Genomic DNA, 10,192 nt, shown 5'->3' on the forward strand with positions numbered 1-10,192 from the left:
GGAAAAATTAAAAGGCTATGAGATCTCAAAGCCAGTTTAATTACCCTAGTAATCTGTTGGTAGCTATTAGACAGTTGAATTATCTGAGTTTCATTTTGGAATATTTACCAAAAGCAAAAAGGTTCAATATCTTGTGATTTCACTCTATAGAAACAAATACAGCCAAATGATTAATTTTTCTAGTCTTTTTTTCAATGTATAAATATTATTTCACAGTTGATCATATTGCATATATGGTACTGTATCTTACATTTCTCACTTAACGTCGTGAACCTTATTTCCTGTGGCATTAAAAACTGTCTTTCAAAAATGATGTCTTTGATAAATGGAAAGCATTTTGGGCTGTCAGTATAACTGAAAATGTTTTCTTGGTGTGACACAATGTACCTTTGTAATTGGCTTGATTTAGTGTGCTTTACTTCAATAAAAATTCAGTATTACAATTTACAGATTGGGGTGGGGAGTGGTATCTACTTTTAAATGACCAGAATCTTCCTGGTAGGATTGTTATTTTTTTTAATGATTGAACTCTAAAAACACTATGTGACATTGACACTGCACGTGCTTGCACCTCACTCAGCACATTGCACAGGGAGCGCTCACACTTGAGTATACAATTCATTTCAAAGGAAGAGAATGCCAACTTTTTAGGGCTCTCTCAGGCAGGTTGATACCACTTCAAAGTCTGAGGGATTTAGGCCCCCCTCCTTTTCCCCAGATAATGCTTGTTGAGCAGTCTGCAGAGGGATCTGAACTTGTGGTTTGCCATCATTTTGTGCACCCCTAGGGCTGGTGCTGAAAGTCAGGAGAGCATAGATGGCAGCCTCAATTGGGCTGTGAGGTTTTCTGAGTGGGGATTTGTTCTTTCTCTGTGACTTAATGCTGGGAAACTGGAATTTTATGTAATCGATTATGCAAACAGCATTTTCATATTACAGTATGAAATGATGAAATGGTTTGAAAATAATAGTGATGTGCTATTTTTAATGATTTCCATGTAATCTGGATTTCTCTAACCTGGACTGTAAACTTGTTTCCACACCACTGGGAGTTTTCAACGAATGATTAAATCATCCTAAGCTTTTTTTTAAAATTACTATATTACTCATTTCAAATGGATGCAGATACATTAAAGCGTGAGTTTGTTATCTTATGTTAAATAATTGAGACTTTTCTGTCTAATGCTACCTATTCTGCTTCTGTCAAATGGTATTTTTATAGTCCGCTTGAAAAACACATTTTTGGTAGAAATTAAGTTGTATGTCCTAAGGACGTACAACTTAGTTTTTTAGTTCTGAAGCATGTTTAGATTTTCTGTATTTGTATGGGCTGATTGTGTTCATGTGGCAGAGCAAGATTTCGAAAGTGGCTTCATTAGCTGTCACTGGTTTTCAAAATAAAATTTGGGCTGTTTAAAATTGCTTTTCCCCCTCTGTGGTTATAATCTTAATTTTTGTTTTTGACTCTTGTGAAAAGTCTTCTTTGGGGAACATTAGTGACTCAAACTTTGAAAAGATTGTCATAGCTGAGGATAGGTAACATGCACCATGAAGTTAAAACCAGTACTCTATAGAGAAAGATGCTTTTCCAGGTGTTATGGGGATTTTCAGATTGGCCAAATTGCTGCATAATGTATTTTCTTTTTCATGGAGAATTGAATCAATAAACATTGGCTGGAAGTGACTAGTCTGCTCCTTGCTGGAGTGCTTTTGAGTCTTTGGTAGTTGTCCTCGCCATCATGAACATTCATGAAGAGTATGCATTGGCTGATTGAAGTCCCCTTGTAGTTTCATTTGCAAAAGGGATTCTGAATTATGGAAGTAGACCAGTTTATTGCCCAGCTCTCAGATTTTACAGTAGAATTACTATAGAACCTCTGCATCCTGGAGCAAGTATAAATGATGGTAACTGTTCATTGTAACTTGGACTTTAATTCAGCATTTGGGAGGCTTAGGCAGGACTGTTGTGAGGTGGAGGCTAGCCTGAGCTACAGAGAACAGGACCCTGTTTTTTAAAAAAACAAAACACACACAAACACACTAGAGAAAAGGCTGGGTGTAGTGGTCCTTGCATGTCTTTAGTTCCAGCTTTCAGGAGGAAAATGCAGGTAGAGGGTAAGCCCTGCCTGATTTACTGATAAACAGGAGGTAGGGCAAGTACAGAGGGCTTTTGAACCATTGGATATCATCTAGTAGGATGTTTTTGCCTATAGGGCTAGGAAGAAAAGCAGGCTTTTCTCAGCAAGTTGTTAATGGTCTCTGTGTAGGGGTAATAAAAATCAGCAAGTTGGATGGATAGTTGAGTCTAAAGTGATGGCATTGATTTAAGTGACTAACCAGCAACAACTTGGGTTTATTTCCTGAATTGTAGCCCTGAATTTCAATGAGTTTTGAAACGTGGGGCAGGACTCTGAAGCATTGTTCTTTATCAGAGTTCTGTGAATATTCAGTACCAAGCAGTGTGTTAAGTCCTATCAGGTAGATAGGGAAAGCCTGCCCATAGGAGGAGATGGTTGATTGTGCTGTATAAGCTCTGGATTTTGGTTTCCTTGTGTTTGTTTGTTTAAGCCTCTGTGTTGAGGACAAAGAAGTGTTGTTCCTCATGGAGCTATTAAGTCTGAGCTCTTCAGGAAGCAGTTAGAAATAAGAGTGGGCCTTTGAGAACAAGATAGGGATTGCAAGCTAAGGGGTGAAAGAACTCCCAATATGTGATACACCTGTCTGTCAAAGGGGCAGAAGGAAAGCCCATAGGGCAGCTGAGGAAGCAGCTGGTAGGTGGGGAGGACAGGAAGGAGTGGAAAGTATCAAGTGGGAAGGAAGCACCATCATGAGGCTAAAAGAGAAATGTAGACTTAGTAATCTCAGGAGAGTTGTGAGCCTTATGGACTCTGGCTGAGCAAAGTCGGGAAAAAAAATAACAGTCCTGACTTCAAAAAGAATCACTAATCATAGATACTGGTGATACACAGTAAGTCTTAGGGTAGGCTAAAAAGGGTAAGTTGAAGAGCTGTCAAGGTGAGTCTAAGAGGCAGGCTAGCCTTGAACCCTAAAACTAAAATTAGTTGTGTGTATTATGTATGTGTGAGAGACAGATTTCTGAAAATAGGGTCTTGACTTGTGTGAGAGAGAGGCAGATTTCTGAGAATAGGGTCATGACCTGTGAGAGAGAGAGAGGAGAGACAGATTTCTGAGAATAGATTCTTCACCTGGAACTTAATGGCAATTCTTGTGTTTCATCCTCCTAACAATTTTTATATTACGAGGAGGCAGTGCAACAAACAGTTCATTAGTGTGTGGACTCCCCTTGCCCTATTTTGCTGAGACTCAGCCAAAAAAACTACCTGATGACCTTGGTAGGGTGTGGGGGAGGGGAGAGATACTTTTGTATGGTAGTCTTGTCTTGCTGAAGGGAGCTATATATCCTAGGGTTACTTTGAGGACTAACATTCCTGACCTGGGAAGCATGCCAGGATCAATGCCTTCCCACCCCCAAAGAAAGAAAACGAAAATCAAACAAGTGCTGGCCTTTGAAAGGTAGAGGGGTAAATAAAGAGGGACACTTTCGTTTTTCCCCAGATTACCATTATAAAAAAAAGGTGCATCTTGATGGGGTTAGAATAGGGAGGGGCGGGGCCTGGTTGGGTGACTGAAAGACAGGGAAGCGGGAGAAGTCTTTGTGTAGTAAGAACAACTTTGGGATTTAGTAGATTTGAATTGGTAGATGCATAGTTTTTCCACTTAATCTTCAAACTTTTTTTTTTTGAAATAGAATTCAAAATTACTAGATCAAACCTCGAAGTTTGTTTTAAAGATCAGGTGGAATTCTTACTCTTGGAAACATCAGTGATTCTAGATCATTCTCTTTATTCAGGTAGTGGCAAAATTTGAGTGAGGGAGAAATTCATGAAATGGGAGATGGACTGTCCATGCTAGTGTTTAAACTATAATGTTATAGTTTATATGTCCTGGTCAGGCACATGGCTTTGCAGGCATACCCTGAATATTCAGAGCAGAATGTGTATTTTATTTCTTAACTACTCCTGTTCTAAGCAACAAAGGTTCAACAGTTAGTGCTGAGACTTAAGAACCTGAACATGAAACCCTACCCTTCCTTACTCTTTCATCCCTGAAGGATTGGGGATGGTATTGACTTGGGCTCTTGTTCTCTTAAGGGTGTCTGCCAGATACAGTCCAGACCTTGGATAATGATAGTGCCCTGTTTGTCCAGGGCATCCCCACCAGTGGTCCAGAATCATTTTTAACAGTGATTTTCCAAGCTTAATAATGGAGTGTTGGGATTATAGATTATACAGTCACGTTATCTAAAAGGATTGTTGGACTAAGCCTACTCAGACCTAGAAATGTTTTCTTGCTTTCTCTACATACATCATGCACAGACACACTACAGAGACATTGCAAGAATGGTGACATTGAACCAAATAAAATGCCCCTGCTTCAAGCATGCATCTCCTGTCCTGGTCTGTAAATTATATATAGTACTTGCCTAATAGTATAGATGGGAGACTTTCATATCTTTGTATTCCTAGCACAGTATTTGATACATGTAGCTTTTCATCATTGCTAATTGCCATTATAACGAATAATGGTTGTATTGTCAAGAAAATGAAGGTCAAAGCCAGATGATTGGTCCTTACAGAATAAATTTATTCTCTGCTGACCCGTTACAAAGAACGCCAGCAGGCACTCTTTGACATTGTGACAACATGGAAAATAGAGTGGATTGCTTTCAGAAGGGTCGACTAATTGAGCAACTCTAAAACCTCTTTTCTTCTTCCTAGGTCTTAGTGGTGCAATGGCTAGTATAAGCGTGCGTTCGAGTACCCCAGGCTCTCCTACACATGTAAGCAGTGGACCGAATGCTAGTCGAAGGAGAAATGGACTCCATGATGTCGATTTGAACACTTTCATAACAGAAGAAATGGCACTCCACTTGGACAATGGTGGAACTAGAAAGCGTACCTCAGCCCAGTGTGGCGATGTCATTACAGACTCACCAACCCATAAACGCAACAGAATGCTCTAAACTGCAGACATTTTCACACCCACCATGCTGCTTGAAAGCCACTCGATCCTCAACATATACTATTATTGCAAAGGAAACATGAGGCCATCTTCCCTTGTTCACTGTTTAAGACAAGTGAATTCTCTATTGGTTGCCATAAAAGGAAGTTCTAGGTATTTACAGTAGATGCCTCCTGTAACTATGGCTTTCTCAAACTATAATCCTAGCAGAGGACATGAGATAATTGTGTAGTCATTAGCAAGATCATCATAGGCAAACATATCCGTTCCAAGGCTAAAAGTGACCTTAACTGTATTTATTCTCAAAGGGAAAGGAAATATCAGATGTTTATTTGGTTATAGAATGCTTTCTTATTTTTATTTTTTGGTCCATTTCCTGCTGTGTTGAGTATTTTTGCTTAAACAGTATTGCCAGGTTCCTACAATTGTTAAAACCTTGATCTGGCTAGTAAGCCAGATCTGCAGGCTTCCATTTTTGTGGCCACACTTAACCATGCACCTGGTTTCCTTAGCGTGCAATTTCTGATTATCAGATTATGCCCAGTTTTCAGTTTTCAAAACAGTTCTAACTCTGGTGATTGTGAGATGTAAAGAGGTGCTATGATGGTCATGCAAGTAATATTTAATACTGAATCAATACACAGAACTTTATTGGATTCACTTTGTGTGTGTTAGTGCTCTGAAAATAGCAATATTATTAACCTGTTCCCAGAATAACCCTGTAGGCTTCAGATACTCAGTTTTAAAACAAGTACTACTTCCTATGCCAGGCACTTTACTTCTGGTTAAACACAAGCTGCATTCAGAGTGACCTGAAAAATGGGTCATGATCTTTGAGAGTGGGCTTCCTTTTTGGTTTGGTAGTAGTGAGAGGAAATGGATGGTGGGAGTAGGTATTTATTCTTTAGGTTTTTTTTTTTTTAATTTTTATGGATGCCCTACTGTGTGTAGTTGTCATAGTGGGTGAAAGATGATAAATATGTTTTATCTGCTACTAATGTGAACATAACTTAAATAGTAAAATCCAACTTTTCCTGTTCCTCCATTCCTCTCAGAAGTGCAGTTTGGAATTTCATTCTGGAAAAGATGATCGCATGGAGATTCTCTAGATGTTAGGTAGACCCAAATAAAAGCTCTCAGAGTCGTCTTTGGGTAAATATAAGACCTCTTGTAGCTGCAACATTTTAGAGCATGTTTCATCTGCATTTTTACTACCTGAACTGAATGGTAGTCTATTTAGAAGACTGATGTCAGCCTGCCAGGCACTGTGATCCATTCTATCCTGTGATATTATATATCAAGTAGGACAGTGAAAATGTTTCTGTGCAAACTTGTAGTCCAGTTCAGTTACTTCTATTTTTATCCTTAATAACCATTGCAAATCAGTGTAAGGGTTTTTCTGATAATTACAGCACTTTGTTAAAAGTTTGCAATTTTGTCGGCCATTTAATAATACCTTTCTGTGAAGAGACCTTGCTAAGTTAACCATTACTGACTGAGTGGGATGTGAGTGGAATGTTAGGAATGTTGTGTGAATTGAATTCTGTATTCATTGTAGGTATAGCCCTTATTTAAGACAGTGAAATCCATATTCAAACTAGGAATGAAAATAAGGTATTTTTCAATTTTTGCAAAAGTGGAGCTTTCTTTTATTTGTTTGAAAAGCAGGAAGAATTACAGCAATTTGTCGTTTTACCTTAAATGGACAAGCCTGTGCATCACAAGTACTTCCAGGCTTCCCTTGGGATGTACCAAGTTATGGAGTTCACTTTTGCTTTTCTGTGGTTGTGAATATATATCTGGAATTGGGGTTTGATGGTGTGATGGCTGCCGACAAGAAGACAGAACTCCTATTCCTAAGGGACTTGAGACCGAGGAACATGTTTCATCTTTCTTCCTGCCTTGGTCCTGTTTCCTCTGTCCAAGTTGAATAACGATGTTCTTGATTGTTTGGTTTAAGTTGGTGCTCTGAAGCTGAATCTCAGTGCCCTTTACTCTCAGTTGTCAAATTTTGATAAAACGTGCCATTTTCTTTGGTAAGAGAAAGCAGGTCTAATGTCTGCCAGAACACAATTTATATGCCGAACTATTGGCTCCATTAAACTTTTTAAAAACTTTAGCATCCGTTACTTTTTTCCATTGCATTTAATATCTAGTACCTTCCTCACCTGGTTAGCCTGCCCCCTCCCTCCTCTCTGTCTCTGTTTCCAGATTCTACCAGAATAGAGTAACCCTGAGACCCACCAGTACAAAAGTGAAGGATTTTCTAATCTCAGCAAAGTTAGTCTGACGTAGTTCAGAATCTTTTGGAAATTTCCATTTGCCAGTTTAGATGCAGAACATCAAAAAAGACCCTTTTGTATAGTACTCTTTAAAAAAAACATTGACTTTTTTTGACTTTTGCTGTATTTTTTGGACAGGCCTTCTGTGTAGTTCAGGCTGACCTCAGGCATACCATCCTCCTGCTTTGGTTGCCTGAGTGCTGCAGTTTACTGGCTAGGTGCTTGCCTGGCCTTTTCAGTTCATCAAGAAGAGAATGGGTTGCTCTTGAAGCTAAGCACTTGAGTGTGGGGGAGTTCTGTCTTTGTCATGAGCTGGAGTTTGAGTCTCTAGGTAGTGTGTGAAGTTTTGTTAACTATAACCTGACAGGAAGAGGCTGGGGTTCATCCCTCCACTTCAGCGTTCTGAATATCACTGAGGGGTTCAAGTTAGTATTTTACAGAGCAAAATTAATTGGATATTTGGCTAAATCTAAAGACTTTCGGTGTCATTTACCTGACTGAGGTAGTGACATATATCTTAAATCAGAAAATGAGTCAATCAATCATTGAACATACTAAAAAGACAATAGCTTGTCTGGTTTTATTTTGGTCATCAAGTTCCAGTAACTTTGATTAGATCTAAGAAGGGATGGCTAACTTGTGATCAGAGGTGCAGGATAGCGAGGTTTTTTCAGAAACTCGGAGATGTGGGCAGCCTGGTTGGTTAGTCTTAGAGAAGTACTGTGCACAGAGTCGTAAAGTTTTAGGTTATGATTATGGTCTACATAGAGACATTTATTAGTGATATATTTGTATTAGATTGTGGGCTGTTGTTTTTTGGAGGCAGGGTCTTATGTATCTAGTGCTGATCTTGAACCCCTGATCTTCCCGACTTCACTTTCTGAATTCCTGTATTCTAGGCTGGTGTCACTGTGAGACACACTACTTGGATTTTACAAAGTTTGGGAATCTTCAGACCTGATGCTGCTTGGAATCATCATGTTTGAAAGTAAATGTTCATCTGCTTAGTTAAAGAAGGTTCTGGAAACAAAGGACATCCATGTCACACACATATATAGTGCCTGTGACTTTTCTTACCTTTCTGAAAGCTGTTATGTCGTTGGTTCAAGTGTCCTTTCCTGGAAAAGAGAACTTCTGGATTGCAGTCTGGAATAGTTGAGGTGTGTGAAGATTATGTGGGAACATGGTCTGAGACTGACAGGAGTGCCACCTGGCATGCTTGTAGCAAGGTTGGGGTTTTACTTTGTATGTTGGAATCTGCTTGCTCCTTGTGATATCAGTAGACAACAGCTTGTGCTCAGTGGGCTTGGAGGTTCCAGCACAGGTGTTATAGTTTCATGGATGCTTTTCTAAGTTTTTTTTTTTCCTGGTACTATGCTTATGTTTTTTGCCTCAGTAGAGAGGAGTAGCTACAGAAATTTACTATGTAGCTTGTCCTGTGTTCTACAGATTGTTTCCCATCAGAATATGGTGAAAATCTTGGAGTATTTTTTTATGCAGGGCCCAACTTGTCATAATTAGTCATAGTAAGTAGTGACTATTCTTGCTTAAGTTTTATAAGAATTTTGTACAGATGAAATTAATAATTCAGGCCAGTGACGGACTCACACCTGTAATCCCAGCATTGGAGAGACTGAGACAAAAGGACCACTATGAATCTGAGGCCAGCCTAGTCTATGGTAGTGAGTTTTCTGTTTATAAAGTGAGACTGTGGCTCAGTAAAATAAAAACAACAAAGGGAATTACCAATGCAAATGAATTCATGTTTAAAATACTGATGAGATCTCGCAGAGTGCCTTCTGCAAAGGCACAGGTTAATCCATATATTGACACAGTCACTGTCTGTTGCCATTCTAGTCTGTTGCGTAGCCTAATGCCAGGCTAGCATTAGGCTAGGCTTCCCTGCAGCAGACTTCTCCTGTGAAAGAAGCTGGCTTCCTTAATTATGCGTGATTTCAGCACCTGACTTAACTAGACCTGTTTGCCCTTCCTGGCACACTTTCATCATCTCTAAAACAAGTCTGGGTAGAAAGGATGATTTTTCTCACAAGTTCCTTGAAAGTTGGAAAAATTTTGGCCATGTTTATCTTGGGTGAGCTCTTGAATTCTGGAATGTGATTGATAGTTTTTCATTGTTTTCCAGTGTGTTATTGATTACAGTGGATCATTGAAAAATAAACACATACATTTTTTGTGTGTGAAGAAAATTTAAATTTCAGTGTATAGGCCTTTTGACTTGTCTTCTCTCACACTTTCCTCAGAGGTAAAATGAATAGTTTTGAAGAGAACTTTTTCTATATATTTATAAATCTTTTTAGTTTTGAGACAGTTATGTACTTGTAGGCTGGCCTTGAACTCTAAGTGATTCTCATGCCTCATCCTGTTGAGTGATGGGATTATAGGCTTAAGCTGCTACTCAAGTCACTTCTGGGTGTAGCTATGGAGAAAATATTCTAATTGGGTGATTGTTGATTTCATCTTGTCTTGGCAGTTTGAAAGGGGAGGGGGCAGGCAGCAAACAGATGCTGTGTGCTGTGGAGTGTTTTCAGAACAAGGGTTTGTCCATATGTTAATTGAAGTATTTTTCAGGGCTGGATGCCTTTATAGGAAGGTGCCAAGGGTGAGTTTCATCCTCAGGTAGAAGGGTGTGCCTGAGTGCTGTCAGCCTCGAGCTACAGGCAGTTTAGAGCAGGTCTGGTGGGCACAGGAAGTCCTGGGCTCAGATCGTCTGGGACTGCCTTGGAGAGTTCCAGCATAGGCATCAGGAAGTTCTGCAGTCCCAGAGTGGTGTTTGCACGCACCCCAGGAAGGTACTTAGACATTCCTGGGGACCCAGCTGCCTTAGATTGCAAAAATCCCTAAATCCAC

General features: G+C 39.5%; 1 protein-coding gene across 1 annotated transcript in view; it reads left to right on the forward strand.

The window, feature by feature from the left end:
- Hapstr1 (HUWE1 associated protein modifying stress responses) overlaps window positions 1-7,161 on the forward strand; it is a 30,694-nt gene extending 23,533 nt beyond the window's left edge. The window contains exon 4 of the mRNA XM_048433181.3: window positions 4,799-7,161. Within this exon, the coding sequence (XP_048289138.1) occupies window positions 4,799-5,043 (245 nt within the window). The 3' untranslated portion in view covers window positions 5,044-7,161. The remainder of the gene's footprint in view (window positions 1-4,798) is intronic.
- Window positions 7,162-10,192: the final 3,031 nt, after the last annotated feature.

Source organism: Myodes glareolus, chromosome 9 (assembly GCF_982192425.1).
Source record: "Myodes glareolus chromosome 9, mMyoGla1.1, whole genome shotgun sequence".
Taxonomy (NCBI): domain Eukaryota; kingdom Metazoa; phylum Chordata; class Mammalia; order Rodentia; family Cricetidae; genus Myodes; species Myodes glareolus.